The sequence below is a fragment of the Netta rufina genome, assembly GCF_964035555.1.
Source record: "Netta rufina genome assembly, chromosome: 6".
NCBI classification, from domain to species: Eukaryota; Metazoa; Chordata; class Aves; order Anseriformes; family Anatidae; genus Netta; species Netta rufina.
In genome coordinates, this window is record NC_140129.1 from 33903168 (window position 1) to 33920925 (window position 17758).

Genomic DNA, 17758 nt, shown 5'->3' on the forward strand with positions numbered 1-17758 from the left:
AAGTACTGACAGTATGCCCAGGAGAACTTAGTCCGAAGCATGAGACCAAAGAAGAGAGCAAGGTGACAAAAGCAGGGCCTGCTACTGCTCGCCTACTGTCCTCAAGCAAAAAACTTCCCTGCATCTCCACCAGGGTAGCAACTAAGTAGGTCATAAACGATCTTGAATACTACTCAAAGGTTTGTTTGGTGGGTTTTGTTGTTGTTGTTTGCTTTTTTAAATGTTTTGAAGATGTCTAGAAGTCCCCAACTGACAGACTTAGGCCGCATGTTGAATACATGGGCTCTGCTTGACAATTCCATACCACGCTTACCCTACCATATATTCAACAGAACAGGGAAAGATAAATTATAACTGAGTGGTTAAAAATACCACTTCATTTTGAAAAATAATCAATGTCAGATATTAAAAGTAAAATGAGACTTTAAATGCTGTAACCATGGGTTAAATATTTCAAAGGTAGAGATTCAGCTTGGCTGTCTAACAAGGCAGATTCAAAATTAATACCCAAGGTAAGTCATCTTTATTATGAATGTATTGATTTAATCTGGTTATTGCGCAGTTCTGTCTAAACTCCCACAACAATTTTTATATTTTACTTGTTATTCAAATGGAGAAGTCACAGGAACAGATTCTACCAAGATGAAAGGAATTCATTAAGAACCAATGGAAAGGACAGAAACATTTCAGGCACAGGAATATTTTAATTTAGATCCGTCCAGTGCCATTATGGACTCATAAATCTTTGTAACAAGTAAGGACAAAGGATCACATTTGTTTGTTTCTTTTCCCCAAAATTCAGCACAAGGCTAAGCTTTCATGCTTAAGGATGTTGAGGACCTCATAGAAAATAAAGGTAACTAAGAATTTAAGAAATTTTTGAGTAGTATGCTCCCAACAAGAGTTAGATCACCTAGACAAGGCATGAGTTGACTCCTCAGGTTCTTGTTACAGCACTGGTACGGCTTTGCACTGAGCCCTCAAGGTAGGGACTGATGTACAAGGTGCACTGTGCCTCTAAATGGCTTGCTTTGGATACAGCTTTTTGGGTCTCTTCTAAAAGACTCACTACTGCTCCTTTTAAATGTAAGGAAAGCAAGAGCAAGAATATCATCCTTAGTTCTCAAACTTCCAGCAACAATAAACTGCAGCCAACTTTATCAGTTCCTCTTATCCAAGAATTTTGAAGTATCGTGTAACAGATACTGAAAATAATCCCATTTTTACCCCATTGACTATTTACTCTGCAGACAACAGGATAGCTTTTAAATCCAGTATTCAGGTCATGAAGGCTTGTCACATCTTGGGTGTTCTTTCAAATGAAACGTCGCTGTCATGTGCTCAGCATCACTCACTGGTAGCTGAGGACAAAGCTGCCAAATGGACTAGTTTTAGAACAAAACACACGTTGGAAAGCGAGGAGGGCAGAGGAGTGGCTATTACAGCAAATACTCACTCCAGAAGTTGTAGTCAGCAAATAGGAAAACGCAATTTATGTAAACACCAAGCAAGAAGTGCCTCTAAAGGTTCTGGTCCTCTCTTATTGTACGCTGTTCATGGGTGAGAAAGTGCATAAGGAGAACATGAGACTCGTAACGCTTTCAGAAGGGTGAAATTCAGCTTCAAGAGCAGCAGATCGCAACGCTGTCAGACCAGTGATGTGATAGCATAAAACTGTACATTCTCAGTAAGTTCATACAGACAATTAGCCTCCATTTAACAGGTACCATCTTTCATATCTTATAGCTTGCAAATAATTTTGATGAGCTGATCCTCGTAAAGCTACAAGTAGGAAGGGAGAAGAAAACTTTCTGAGCATTCCACAATGAGGTAAAAATTGTTATTTTTCCATCGTTTTCGGACATAAAACTTAACTACTGTACTTAAAACTGCTCGTAAAATTGGACCTCCTACTGAGTTTGCAAACATTAAAAGCCTCAAGTGATTTGAAAGCAAAGAGAAGACAAGAGTCAGGCCTATAGAGAGAATGAAGAAGTTACCCAAGTACAACCACCTTTAACCTGCCATTAAAAATCTTGCATATAAAAGTCGGTTGCTGTAAAGCCATCACAGATCAAACCTTCTTTTTATGCACACTTACGGATAGCTGTTGAAAAAGCACTGCATTTATCTTGTTCTAACGTACAGACTCTGCAGTGCCTAGAAACTACAGGTAACTTTAATCTCCTAGAGGCTACCAGGGACAATTTGATTCTTTGATTCGACACCAACAGGCAGAAATTAAAATTTACATTTCTCCTGCTATCACATACTTCAATATTCCTTCCCTTCTGGGGGCCACTTGTCTTGCTAACCTCCCATTCTGCTGTTTCCTGCTGGTTAAACGCAAAGAACTAGTAGGAGTGCTCTCATATGCCAGCCACACAAATACGTTGGAAGCTTGCAGTAACAAAGCAAAGGTCAAAACTAAAGCCAAGGACGGGACCTAGGTAACATTTTGACACACAGCAGCAATCTGAGTGCCAAGTAGTAAGTGATTATGATTCTACACTAAGCAAGCTGCATTGATACGGCTATATTCTTTCTACTCTCCACTAATACATGTATTTTCAGTAAATTTTGACATTCCCTTTTTCCCCCATCACCATAAAACATCAGCGTCGGTACCACAATTAGATCAAGGGAGTTTCTGAGGTTCTTTCGTTAGTTTTTACCATCTAACTTTTGTATTGAAATTAGTGGCTAAGATAAAGACAAATCTTGCTCTTGAATCAACAGTTACTTGGACTTCCACTGGTACAACAGCAGAATTCAGCTGCTGGCTCCTAAACTGGTAAAAAGAGCAGCACATGTTTTGGAAGTCTGGCCTTAGCTGCTGGATGTCTGACACACAACATACGTACCTTGAGTAGAGGCATGGCAGCTCGACATCGTGCAGTTTTTACGTTCTTTAGGTAATGAGATTCATCCTGAAACAAAACAGGAATTGAAATGAAGACAGCTCTGATCCATAGCCCAACTGCAGGATAAAGAACAAATTCCCAGTGTTCTCAGGTATCTAAAATATTAGAAGCTTATCCTTCCAGAGGAAATTTCAAGCACTGACATAGTCGCATCAAATTTTAAACATGAAGACAGCACGTGGAGCAGCAGGCTTCCCACATTCAAACCCACAGTTGCACACAAACGAAATGGAAATCAAACCTTAAAGCCATGAATCTCAAATGATCACAGGCAAGTGACCAGAGGGGAGGAGGAAAGGGGAGGAGAAAGAGGAACATCATCTTCACCACCGATACTCGTTTGCCCGTGTGTCCTTTAAATGCAGCAAACACGGGAGGCCTACACAGTGATACTTTCCTAACTGAAGGGTTAATGAAAACAACAAGGAAAAAAGAAATCTAATTAGGATCCAACTGCTCTGCTGATAGGGCTCACCAGGTGGATAACAGCCTCCTACTTGAGCCATCACCCCCAAACAGGCTTTATTTCTTCTGCTATAGCAAAGCAGATCTTGGACACAAAATCTAATCGGCACCCTCCAAGGTACATTCTCATCTTTCCACGTCTGGATGAGCAAGCAACCATGCGTGTAAAGACAATACAACTGCTTAGCCTCCCAGGCACAGTCCTCTCCCTCCTGATTAACAAATAAGCTACGTTGCTGGCCCCAGTCAGCAAAAGAATATCGGAAGGAAAAGCAGGAAACCTCAGCACTCAGTAGAGCTCCTAGCATCTGTAAAAACTTACAGAGTGTCCAGATCTGAACATATAAACACAGGAGGAACATTTTCCAGCTCAGGACTGGTAAAAGGTTCCAATGTAGTAGCCCTACAGTAGCCTGAGTCCCTTTACTGAAAGCAGCAGCCCACGTAAGATAATCTGCACTTCCACCCTGAGAGTAGCTTGGGGAGAAAAGGGGGGGAAAAAAATCAGTTCCCTCATGAGCAGTTCAGTCTCCAACCCTCTCTCCACACCCCCCACAACTTCCATATTCCCATCTGATGCTGAGAAACAAAAGGTCTGTTATGTTCCAAGGGTTATATTTTTGGGGACAGGTGCATCTGTTAACTGAAAGCTAGCCTGAGAACACGAAACACAGGAAGCTTTGTAGACACTTTTGGTCTTTATTGATCCAAGCTGGATTTGAAACACTACGTGTTTTGAATTTTTACAAACTGAAATCTAGAAAAATGCCTTTTACCATGGCTCCTAGGAAGGTGAAAAAAATGGATTTCAAACTAATTTACAAAAGCAAAGATATTTGTGACTGAAGAAAGCTTAATGCACACTGCCAGTGGAATGCAAACAAGGGGAGGGTTTTTTTTGATGCTTTACCCACATAGGTGGTGTTGAGAGGTTATCTGGCTTACTTGATAAACACTGAAGTCAACCTGAAGTCCATTTCCCTCAAAAAGATACAACTCCAAGACTATTACATGGATACAACACACCTTGCTCTCCAGCAAGGGACACGCTCAACCACAATGGAACCAAAGGTGCACCTTAAGCATTAAGACAGAAAATATAGCCTCAGGAATCAAAAAAGTTTCATAAAATCCCACTGCTTTTGCTCCTGAAGAGATCTGTGATCACAGCCACAATTACAAGATAGTTTCAGTCCTAAAAAAACCTCTGCCTCACGCTTCTCTGCTGTACCACACGAAGGATACACGACTTGCAACGTATAATTAACTTCAAAACTCCGGTGTACTACTTACAATAATAACTACTTGGAAAGTGTTCTTGAGTTGTTTGTCCATCTTGCTGAGGAGATCAAAGCTGATAATGTTAATCAAGCTTCCCGTCAGGTTGTCTTTGCCAGTCACGATGACGTTCGTGCTACCTGGACGCAAGGATGGAAGCCACCTGTGAAATGCCTGGAGGAGAAGAGAGAGTAATTTCATTCTGGTGCTCAAACCCCGTCAGGATCACAGAACCCATCACAAATTATAACATGAATGCTTACAACAAGGACTCACCCCACCCACTATCAGACACGAGCTGAGGGAATAGAAAGGGTCAGCAGCATTCCCGTGGCAGCACTGCCAGTCATGGGAAGAGGAAGAATAGCACAAGGCTGCAAGGCCGAATTCACCTTCCACAGCCAGGAAGGCTCAAATTGATTTATTCTTGCTCCTTACTGAAAATAAAGTATGGTCTGCAATAGAAATGGGTGCCACCTCCTCATGATATTACTTGCTATGTTCACAGACAGAGAATGCAATAATTTCCAGTTCTCCCAACTCAGCAGGAAACTTAGGCTGTGAAGTTAGGCTGTGAACTTCTGAGAGGTAAACATCTCTCATTAATTAATTAATCTCTCATTAATTAATGTTTAATCCACGATGACAATAAAGCATAACACATCCAGACCAACAAAAACTCTTCCACTAGCCCTCCTTCTTGAATAGTATACCAGAAAAAAAAACAAAACCATTATAACAACAACAAAAAAGGAAGAAAAGATCAAGCCAACACCACACCATCTGCTCTGTGACAGCAAAATGAACTTCACGTGGTAATAGGCACTCAAAAGAACCTCTTGAAATTCTCCACACCCCTTAGGAAGACATCCTTCTGCAAACCCATCTGTTAGGCACTGAGCACCCGCCCCTTCCCTTGTAAACCTGACCCCAGCGACACCAATCTCTCTGCAACATTTGAGTCCTGATGGCCTTGCTCTGCAGAGGACAGGCTGGGGCTCCACTAATCAGGATCTGGTCCCTACAGAAATACATTCAAGCAGTGGTGATGGGAAACATCTCTGTCTCCAGGCCCTTCACTTGCAGAAATCCCCCAAGCCTCATTCTTCTCCTCCGTGCAGCAACTACATGTTGTAGTCAGATGAGCCAAATACCAACAGCGTGTTAGAAACCAACACCTGGCTATCAGGCACCACCTATAAGCACCACAAACAAAATACGCCGCCACATGGGCAAGGTTAGATTTCAACCAGAAAACACGTGGCTGATGCTACACAAACTTGAGTCAACGGCTGAAGCAGTGGGAAGGTATCTAGAAGCTCCTACTGTGCTGCTCTCTCCTTTTCTAAAGGTCGCTTGCCTCATTCACACCATAAAAGTGATCCTGTACTTGATGCTGAACTTTGCCTGGAACAAGGACTTTGAAATTCCCCGAACAGAAGATCTGAATCTTCATTTTGAAAACATAGTTTTGATGCTGAACTCCAAATGCACGCCTGCAGCGCTTCTCACCTAAGAGTAACTTGCACCTTCTTGCTAGCTTCCTACTGCACCTTCAGTACTAAGGCACTCAATGGCATGAGCCCAGATAATCTAAAAATAAATCCTGCAGCTGAGATGAAGACAACTTCTGGCAATTCAGCTCTAGAGCCACAACAAGAGCTTCCGTGTTAAACACATCTGTGCAGAAGTGAACTGAGAAGGTTACAGACCATAACAAACTTCACCTTCTTCCTCCTTCTGCAACGCATTTTCCTTGGACTTGGGTATTTCACATACTCAAAGCAGCACGGACAATTTTAAAGCAAACATCCTAACAAATATCTCCCGAGGAGCCAGGAGGGCATAGGCAGAGGAAATGAAGCACTCAAGAAGAAAATCTTCACACTGCTTAAATCTCCTGGAGCAGGATGTAGGAGTTTAGCTGCAGGTACCAAGTACTTCAAGAACCCAGGCCCCAGAACTCTCCCAGTGTCTCCAACAGGAGCCCTGAATCCAGGTTAGGCGTTGAATCACAAGTCCATGGGCCTTTGAAGTAAATCCTTTTCTTTCCCATCTGAAACACGAGGAGCATTACTCCCTTGTTCAGGTTTTATTTTTTTTCTTGCCACCCAGTGTTTTGTTGCACTATTGGATGTGAAAACACAAGCCAAGATGCTCTAACAACCAACAACGTGAACAGAAAAAATGTAAGTAAACCCCCACCAATCTACTTCTCATCAAAGAAGCATCATGGGGAAGACTAAACTCCCACCGTCACCGACTCAGACATAAAGTTACAAGCTAAAACATCTGGCTTACATTTTTCTCCCACAATGAGCATCTCACTAGCCTATGGCAACCCAAGAGCCTGTGTCATGACTGATTTCTTTCAACAAATCACATTTCCCAGCCACATGAGCTTTGTTGAGCTTCTGTTTAGCAGTGATAAAGGGCTCCGAGGACTTAGCATCACACGGTGGACATGCTAAAAGCTAAAAAATGTTATGACAAACATTTAATGATGATGATAATGGGACCTCTTGGAAAGAAGGAAGAATAACAAGAAGCTCAGCATCTAAGTCCTGCTATAAAGGAATTGAATACAACAGGCAGTTGCTTCAATGCAACTATTGTCTTCAGCACTAATGAGTAAAATGCCTCCTTGGAGCTGGCCGACTTGCAGGAACAAAGTTAACAAAGGCTCACAGGACATATTTGCTCTAAATCTCCATCTTTTCAATAGATCAGCTGGACTGCAAGAAGAAAATCAGCCAGCGAAAGGCAGCAGGCTTCTATCACATGGTCAATGCCAATGCTACGCAATTTTGCCCATCTCAGGTTTCTAAACAAGGACGGATTTTGCCTTCTTGCCCTTAAAATCCATCTTAAAATTTGAACTTGCACAGACTGCAACACAGAATAAATCACCACACGTGCCCTCTACTGGCCATCTCCGTAATGCTAAGCTCACAGTACCTCTGCCCACGTGAACCTCACAGAAGAAGGAGTCACCACCAGCAAGGGCCATTCCTTTCGGTAATAGGCAGCCACGCAGATCGCCTGGATGGTCTTGCCCAAGCCCATGTCGTCCGCAAGAAGTAAACGGCCATTTCTGAAAATTGCAAAACTGGGGGAAATAAGAGGCAAGAAATGGGTTACCGTCTCTCCTGGCGTCCAAGGTGAGCACAACTCAACAACTGTCTGAATCAGAGGAGAAGCACTTTCTAGAAAAATTGAGGAAAAAAAGAGAAAATCCTTCTGCAGATTGTGGATGACACCACAGCGAGCATCAACTGCAGTAAATATCTTTAGCCTTCTGCATGGTACCCAATAAACTGGGGATGTTTTGTAGGTTAAGCCTACAACGTGAACTGCCTGGAAGTAATCTGGGTTCTTCAGTAAACCTGGACCTTCTCCATTAGTTTTAACATAAAGAAGCAGCTCATAAAATTCTTCTCCCAAAGCTTGGATGGTGCAGCCCGGACCTCAGAGACACTGATTTCATGCAAGAAGTAGATGCAAGACCTCACAATTATTTAAAGCACGTTTTCCGTGCTATTATTCATGCTCTGTCTGGGCTAAGAAAACATTAACAACAATGCCATTTAAATAGCAGTAAACACAGACCTTCCTGGGTTGCATCTTGAATTCAGCAGCTAATAGCTGTATATGGCACAGACAGGCACATTTAAAAGGTTCTCCCTACATACAGTTAGCCATTCCAAGCCTTTCATGACCAGAGTCCCATTTCCTGGCACTCTCCATGTACATTAGGATTTGGAGAGGAAAAAAAAAAGTTACTTGGGTAAAAAAAATGACCTTACAAAAAAAAAATCATATGACAATTAGGCACATATTGAATCGTGGGAGAGAGATCAGAGATGTACCATTTGAACAGTTCTGTAAGACTAGCAGAATGATATTTTTGTCCTGACTCATGATGAAAAATTCTAGCTAGAAACGAATAGATGTGTCATTCAATCAAACAAACAAAAAAAATCAAAGAAAACAAACCACACCAAACAACCAAGAGCCCAGACTGGCAGAGTGTGACGACCCAAGACTCCAGAGAAATGTAGAGCCCTCTGTGGAAGAGAACGTGGCCTGAGCACCGATATAAAGCATACAATTCCAGGCAAAGACCAGCTCTAACAGCATGCAAAAAGGACCTACTTCACACCTTCCCGCTGAAAGGGCATGAGGCTCGTCACAATTTTAGAGTCCACTACTGAAAGGTCAGCCTCGGGAAGGTCTGTCGTCTGTGACGTGGAGCTCTGAATTTGAGCAGCGAAGGTCTGCACTACTGCCTCGGGAAGTGGCTCCACTTGCACAGACGCGAGGCTCTGGAACGTTTTCACTGCAAAGAACAGAGCAGTTTGTTAGCAGCCGAGGTGCCATGCACACGACTTACATTACTGACACGAGAGCACATCCCTTGACCTCATCTACAACATTATTTCCTACCCTGAAACAGCTGAAGAAAGCACTGCATCACGCACAGGTGTTGGCCTGGCCTCTTCCCTGAAGTCTATTTCAGCACCACATGATGAATCACATCCCCTCCCCTTGTATTTAGGCTTTATTATAAAAAACTGAAAGTCTGATGCCATCATTCAGAGATGATTGCTACTAATACAGCTGGAGCTGGATTATTCACATCGAGGGCAGTTTAGGGCACATTTTACTCAGGAATAAAAGTGTGGATTGGAACAAAAGAGCTCTTGAAGCCTAGAAAGTAAGAGCACCTTGATCCTGACTTTGGGATTCTGCACTAAATTTCTCTGAGGTCTCTACCACCCCTTAGTACATGACCAGGAGTGACCTGAGACAGTTAAAGAAGGTCATACGAATCCTCAGCTTTGAAAACTCTTCTTCTCCTCTTACCCGAATTCACACAGGTTCAGCTCTGACTAAAATGCACATCACCCCACTTTCAGCATATTTGGATAAGAAAACGGGCAGTGCCTCAAGACTCAGAGACCCTCCCCTCGTACCACATCGTCAGTGGCACTCGGCCAGCCATCCTTGCCTCCCCGTCCCATCCCAAAAGGGGATAAGTATGTCTCTTTAATCCAGCTGTGAGTTTCTATGAAAATAAATACAATTCTCAAACATGTGGGACCAGGAAATCAGGCTCAGTAATCAACCTGCGGCCACTGACCGAGGAACAAAAGACACCTCTACACTAGCAACACAAATGCATGTGCACGGATCCTTTCCTGTGAGGAGCCACTTTTACTTAGTGGCTTGTAGAGGAAGTCGGGAAGACATAAAAACAACCCTGCTTGCAAAAATGACCAGTGCTACGCTCCCTGAAATAAGAACTCACTACACCAGCAGTAAACGCACCTCCAGAACCCAGCCAGGTATTCTCGTTTCAGTTAGCTCCAGGAGGAAAGCAGCATTATGGACCCCTGCCACATGAAGGGGGAAAGCAATTCAAAGGAATATACATATGAAAAGATTTCCATTTGCGGTTGGGCAATGGCCAAACTTTCTAAACTCTCCAGCTTAATTTATACTTCTTCAATAGCAGGAACTCTCTCCGCCCGAAGTAGAGCACAAGCTTGTTATTACACTCACAGACTGAGCTATGTGTTAGCATAATTGCTACAATTTGCTCACTGATAATTCTGTTGCTATTGTTCTGTACATGAGCTGGGAGAGTGATTAAGATATATCTGCCACCAGCGTGATTCATCCAACAGACACTTTTTACTGAAGTGACCTTTATATAAAGATGACTGAGCAACTAGGCAAAGAGACATTAACCTCTACAAACAGTTCCAAACTAACAGATATCACTGCTGGAAATGGCAACCAGCCTTTTAAAAACATTGTTTTTTCTTCCTGACGTAGGTAAATGAACAGGCACAAAGCGAATGCTGTTCCTCAGAAAGGCACATGCCACAGGAAGCCTCAAATGCCCTCACAAACTGAGCATCTCTGGAGGTTTTTGGTTCAGGATTTGGTGGCGGTGGTTTGGTTTGATTTTTCTTTAAATCTGTGGTATTCTGGATCCTTCACGCAATGTGTAAAACTGCCAGCACAGCAAAGAGAGTGACAGACTGGCAGATGATGCATTTGTTCTCACTACCTAGCTCTAGCTACAAGATCAGGCCCTTTGCACATACAGAAGATCCAGGTCTGTCACCAGACTGTCCCAGTCCTGGAGCTTCACAGCCTCCAACAAGGCACACGCCGTTGTTTTCATGATTTGCCATTCCTACAAGGCCTCACCACGTAGCTCTCAGCCCTACGACCATTATTAACATTCCTGAGGCACGCACCATAGCCACAGAGAGATAGTCAAGAAGCACGCTTCAGTATCCCATGGAAGCATGAGCCTGCACTGAAAGAAAAACCACTCCGAGCATTCCAGCTCTGAAATGCTCAGTCCTACACAACATGCTTTCTAAGGATGAGTGCAGAGCACCTTGCTTATTATCTTTCTGCAGCTTACCCCAATCACACTCCACAGCCACACACCCTCCCGTAAGTAGCAAGGCAAACACAGCAGGCCAACTGGAATGATAAATAATAATTATAATACTTAGGACTTGCATAATGCTGTTCATCTCAAAGCACTCTATAAACTTCACTAAACATAAAAAAAAAAAAAAAAACCAACTAAGAAGCAGATGTGCTAGGAACACGCTGCTTAGACGGAATTGTTCTGCAAAGTGGCATCCATTAAAAAACAGCAACAAAACCCAAAACAAGAGTTCTGCGTTTCAGTTCAGCCAGTCACAGTTCCACCAGCACAGCGTGGATGCACTAAGGCAGGAGTCTAGCGGTCAACTTCTGCCAAGAAATGAACGGTGCAGCAACACCTTGTTCTTTGATTCCACTTGGGAGAAGAATAAATGATGTTCTTGAAAAGATTTTTTTGGGGCAAGCTTTCTTTTAAGCATCTATCAACGAACACTGAAGCATTCTAGTGGGATATGAAGTTCTGCATCAAGACGACTACTTCGAGCAGATCTGCACACTCCTGCAAGAGAAACAAGCAGCTCTTCTTGTTTGGCCAACAGTAAATACAGCTACGGGAGAAAGCTGAATTCTAACCTGCCTCGTACACCAGCTGGAAGCCTAACATTGTGTGACATCCGCAAAGACATTATTATTAACAGTAAAATGTATGCTGAACAAAACCAGCTGGAGTCAACACCCTAACTGTGCCCACACAGGAACTGTTACAGAAATCATCGGCTGATTTGAAAACCTCGTGCTCTGACCTGAAAGACAGAATTTGCTAAGTGTGAAACAAAATAACGTGACACTCTGCACACTACTGGAATATTGTAGCTAACTAAGAGGAAGAACTGGAAGTGAAACAGCCTGGTAAGCTTTGCTCTGTGCTCTTTTCTGAGCAAGGGGTGGCTGTGCCAGTTTACAAATTGACATGTGAACAAGAGGGAACAAACATTATGGGCAGGCTGGCGCTGAGGATTAGAGGAGCATACCTAAAAAGAGTCTGTAAGACAGAATTTCCGTGAGGACAAGAAGGCCTGGTTGCCACCATGCCTACCTGTTCAAATATGGCAGGAGACGAGAGGAATCTGCTCTCCTGCAGCTCCTTAGAGTTCAAGTAGAGCTGCTGTACATAGTAAGCAGGAAGATTTTTGTGATAGCAAATACTGAGACATCCTCTAAGAAGCTGTACAGAAATTCAGCACAGAATCTTATAGAACAGGGCCACTCGCCCAGTGGGATGGCATGAATAATACACATATAGAAAGTTTTGAGTCTGGGGAAAAAAAAAAGGAAGTCTGACAAAAGGGGAAGGCAGCCATTTCATAGTCCGTTAGCCACTCATCTCCCCAGAGTGGAAAGGCTTAGTCCACAAAATGAAGTTACAATTAAAATCACCACTCCCAAAAACAGCCCTAGCCAGAAAAAAAAAAAAAAGAAAAAAAAAGCTGCAACTCACCCAGTTTGGGATAGTCCTCCAGCAAGAAATTCCACTTTCTGGTCTTTGCATCTGCAATAGTTACAACAAACACTGTCACAACTCTTAAAACAGACTGAGTTCTCTGTCCAGAAGAGCATGGCCATCCATCCATGCCTCTTCATCTCAGAACTGAATTCACAGCACTCCAAAAGCGGCCCAAACAACAGCAAAATAATAACAGACTCACCGTAATTTCTAGAATTCATCTGTTTGAACACTCCAATAACTTCTGCAGAATATCCAATATCAACCTCAAAGCGGAAGCGAGAGATCAGCACACACTTCCCTTTGACGAGGGCTGAGGGTTTCTTCCAGTTCTTGCACATCTTCAAGAGGGACACCACATCAACCCCACTGTCACCGAAACGAGAGCCTGATGCCAAGCCAACCACATTTTCTCCGCCTTCCAGTGGTTCCAGAATCACTGAAGAAAGCCGATTCGCCGCTTCCACTAGGAAGAAAAACCATGAGATAGCATGGAAAGAACAAAGGACACGGATAAACGAGGTGTACAGGATGCTTTGGAAAAGGATGACAAGTGGCTGACAAGCAAGCCAGACACCTTCACATTGAAAGGGAATAATGACTTCTTGCTTTAACTTGCAGGGACAAAGAATAGCGAGAGTGGTGGCTCAAATTGTGCAGGAGGGGCGGGGGAGCACGTGAGAATAGGGGAACTAATGCCCGGTATTGTCATTGTGTGAGGCTTCTGCTATCAGCAGTCCCAAAATGTGGCTTACTAGGCCAGTGCAGGCAACCTGCAGAACCACACTGAGCAGTAAATTGCATGGTCACAACATAGTATTGTCGCTTAAGAAGCCAAAGGGACAGGGGTATGGTGATCAATAGCATGTGCCTGGAAAGGCTGGAAGGTGCTTCTGTAAAGAGCAAAGGAGAAAGATCTGAACACATCTGCCTCGTGTTTCATGTGGACCTCCGATACCCAGTAGGAATGCCCTATACTCGTAATACTCTAGGAAGGAATCTAGGCCAAAACCTCAAATCTCCTCTGTTACAATTGAAGTCCATCACCCTTTATTCTAACACACCTTGCAGCTAGGCTTGTACTTCCCCAGCCATCCGGGCTCCTCTCTTACCGATTACTAGCAACCACAGCTGTCACGATGCCAGGGCATGGGGAGAGAAGGGACAGATCATTTTGCAGCTGTTAGGCAAAGACCACGGCTAACAACGCTAACTAATGGCACATTTTTCCTTCTGTCTCTCTGCCAACCTATACCCATATGTTGTCTTTATTATTATCGTTCAACTGTGATGGTTTAAGGGAAAAAAAAAAGCCCGACATGACATGATTTCAAAAAAAAAAAAAAACAAACAACAAAACATTCTCTTCATTTGCAAGCTCCTTGGTGCAGAGACTCTGCTCTCATCTGTACTTGACAAACTTCAAGTAAACCAGCAGCACTTAAATAATGAATATGCGGCAACCCACATGGGAAGCTAAAATACCAGCACTCATCTGTGGGTTTTTCAAAGTGCTCAACACAGGCCCAGTTCTGTTCCCACTGAAATCAATAGTGATTTATCACTGGCTTCAATACAATGTGCTTTTGAAAAGCTTACCTGAACTGTTTGCCTCTGTCATCTCTCAATCTTTCCAGAACAAAATGACAGTAGACAAAAAAGATAAAACCATCCTTGCTATGTGAAAAAAGGCAACTTCATTTTCAGCCTTGCTCAGAGCTTTAAAGAACTGTATTTTTTCCTTTTCTGACACCCCAAAATTAACAGGAAAAAAAAAGTAAAAAAGATCTGTTTAAAAAGAAAATGCTTGAACAGACCTAGAAATTAATCATGAGCCAGAGGAAAACGCTCAGGTCTCCATACAGACTCATATAAAGTATTCACACAGCAGATATTTTCCCTATGATATGGTTTGTTGACTCCTAAGCAATTCAGCAAGTGCAGGATTAAGTCTACGCTTGGCATTTATATTACCTCAAAAATCAAGTTATTTCTAATATACTACGCCATGTCAGAAGAATGTTATGAGCTAGAAGTCGAAAAGACAGGCATTATGTTTGAGTACCACTGTTTCTTTTATTACTCCAGACAATAACAAAGCTAAATAACAATTATGGAAAGGTTGCAGGGGGGAATGTTAAGACTTAGATCTCTTTTTATCATTCAACAGTCCATTTACTTACTGAAACTGATGTAATCTTCCAGGCTGAAATTCCATTTTTTCATAGTAGGATCTAAAATAGGGCAGAATATGAGTCATTTAGGGTAGAATAAAGCGGTGCTATAAAACGTTCATGCCTGGCAAGATTGAATTCATTCTACTCATGCAAAGTTCTTGATACACATCTGAAAAACAGTATGCACAGGCTTACAGCTACCTGACACCAAAAAAAAGCCACAGGGCACATCAATACTAAAGCAAGAAAAATGCATCAATCATTCACAGGCAGCAGCAACACAGGTGGGGAAACACAAGTAGAATGTAACAAATAAAGGCAGGGAGAAAAGATCAGAAGCAAGCTGAAAAGGTGGAAACTCCACTACTCTCACTAACCCAGTTAACAGAGCTAGCCCATCAACTCTGAACTACAGCTGAAGTGACCCATTTTCCCATACTAATTCATGGATAACTTCTCCTCCTTCATTCCCAAAAGGCTCTGACCAGCAGCCAACACTAACCTTATTGGAGCACTGTTCATAAAGCAAAAATTCTGGTTTCCTGGCTAAATCCAAGCTCAAGATATTTACACCCAGAAATTCTTTCCAATTTCAGCTGCCTTCACTTGTGCAATCCCCCATTAATACCACATATGCCATCCCAACAGCAGCTGCACTAAGAGCTACTACAATTCCAGCAGATGCTGAAACTTCGATCCAACGTTAAGACAGAGATAAAAGCAAACAATCAATTCTTACCATAGCTTTTGCTTGGTATTTTCTTAAACACAGCAATGAGTTCAGCGTTATACCCTATTTCAACCAGGAAACGGTCTTCCCCGTATTTCACACATTTTCCTTTTGTAACATTATTTGCTTTCTTGCGAGAGGCAGCTTCAAAAGTAGAGCCTGCAACAGCAGAGCTGGGCTGCTTCTGCACCTTAGCACTGGTCTGAAAGGCACCACCTCCCCCTTGGCTTTCTGTTGGTCTGCTTCTGTTTATCAGTGTTTCTGAATCACTCGGGGTGGCGCTGCTCGGCGCTAAAACATATTTTATGGCAGATTTGCTCCAACTTTGTAAATCTTTAATACCATCAGGGTGCCCGTTATCAATTAATTTAGGATGAGATGGTTCTGCAGGGTTTTTGGAAGCTGGGTAGCATGTGGGCTGCTGGAATGTACCAAGATTAATTAAAGCTTGTTGTCTGTGTTTCTGACCATCGGCATCTGAGTTTTGTTGATGGGAATAACTCAGAGAATTTGGGATCGTTGTAGGGAACTGCTTAATGCCACTTGCTTGCTTAGCGTCCTCTGAACAATTCTTTTGTTGCTCTCCATGTGAACCAGCCATCTGTTGGTTTGCAGGGTAATGATTATAATTTTTCTGAAGATAGCTCTTCTGCTCTGCAGGACTGTGTGGATTCCGTTGGTCTTGGTTAATGAACCTGACATGATTGTTTTCTTGCTTCAAGTTTTCCCAATTGCCTGGACTCTGTTCTTTTACCTGAGGTCCTGCAATCCCCACCTGTCCGCCTCTCTCTGCTGCTAGCCTCTCTGCTCTCCTAGCCAAGGCCTTCTGGCGGTTCTCTTCAATTCTTTTCTTTTGCTCATCTGTAAGGCCTGATGACATCTTCAACAATTCAAACAAACCCGAAGCAAAACCGCGTCAGTATTTAATCACAGAGGCACCTGCTTCTTTACAGGAGTGGAGGCCAGCCTACGCAAGAAAACAGCACACAGAAAACAGGAAATTTCAACTCCATCCCCAACAAAGTTCTTATTGCACTGACAGCCCAGTATTATTTGTGGTTAGATGTTACACTAACTGCTCCTACACAAAAATCTAGCTGTCAGACCAGTGCTGAACCACTACCAGTGAGCGAACGCTGATAACCACCACTAGGGCTTTCCATGCTAGTCCCACACTGACAAAAAAGTATGGGGAAAAAAAAAAAAGGGAAAAACCTCCATTTCCTAACAGCTCTGAGCACCCTCCTTGGCAAGTCCTAGCAGCTACCAGCCCTGATAAAACCACCCAGCATGGGGACAGCCTGCGAAGGCAAACGCAGGCAAAGCAGTAAGCCTCTGTGAGGTCTTATGCAGGAAGCATTTTATATATCTGGTTCCTAATAACAGGACTGCACAATAACAAGGAGGCAGCTCCAGCCCAAGGCTTTCTTTTGGCTGCATCAGGCTCCCACCACACGTCCCCTCACGCCCTGAGGCGTCGCCCACCTCCTGCAGCGCCTGGCCACGGCCGTTCTCCACCCCCTGCACAAAACCAGGCTCCCCCCTTGCCTCCCCTACAAACTGGGGGATGTCCCGACCCCCTGGAGGCCCCGCTGCCGCCCCACAAGGAGCCCCCCCCCCGGCCCCCCTCCATCCCGCTGCCTCCCCGCACCCTCCCGCTGCCCCCACACCCACCGGCGGGCAGAGGCCGGCCACGGCGCCAAAGGGCGCGCGGCCATGCAGGGACTACAACTCCCAGCAGCCCCCGCGCTCGCCGCCCAGCGGCATCGGAAAGCCGAGGGCGGGCGGCACGCCGGGAACTGAAATAGGGCGCGGGCCGCTGGGCACGCTGGGAAATAGAGTCTTTCCAGCCCGGCGCCATTTTAGGGGCGCTGAGGGGCTCGCTGGTGAATTAGGGGGGCTGGAGGCAGCGCTAATTATGTTGTTTGCCCCTGTCCTCCGCACACATGCGGGGTGTGGGGTCCCTGCTGCAAGCCACGGGCTGGGGCTTTGTCCCCTAGTAGCACCCAGAGCTTGCTTACCAGCTGCCTCTTGGGCCTGGTGCACCGAGGCACCTGTCTGTTAAGCGGGTGCAGAATTAAAAGTAAGAGTAACACATGGGCAACAGCGATGCTACCTTCATAATAATGCAATTAGTCGTATTTGCATTACATTTCTGAATAAAAGTGTTTCCCTGGGTTTTTATTATACGCGGGGTGTAATCATACGCACGAAGCCATCCCTCCTGGACAGCTGTAATCCTTTCATGTGTGGCCAGAGTGGC

The 17758-nt window shown here is 43.9% G+C and overlaps 1 protein-coding gene across 1 annotated transcript in view; it reads right to left on the bottom strand.

Annotated features, from left to right (window-relative positions):
* Positions 1-17227, bottom strand: part of SMARCAL1 (SNF2 related chromatin remodeling annealing helicase 1) — a 32218-nt gene extending 14991 nt beyond the window's left edge. Inside the window, exons 1-9 of the mRNA XM_084289544.1 lie at positions 17170-17227; positions 15505-16462; positions 14772-14822; positions 12791-13054; positions 12583-12633; positions 8823-9006; positions 7626-7776; positions 4683-4841; positions 2865-2930 (exon numbers count right to left, since the gene is read on the bottom strand). Of these exons, the coding sequence (XP_084145670.1) occupies positions 2865-2930; positions 4683-4841; positions 7626-7776; positions 8823-9006; positions 12583-12633; positions 12791-13054; positions 14772-14822; positions 15505-16375 (1797 nt within the window). The 5' untranslated portion in view covers positions 16376-16462; positions 17170-17227. The remainder of the gene's footprint in view (positions 1-2864; positions 2931-4682; positions 4842-7625; positions 7777-8822; positions 9007-12582; positions 12634-12790; positions 13055-14771; positions 14823-15504; positions 16463-17169) is intronic.
* Between the last annotated feature and the right edge of the window lie 531 nt (positions 17228-17758).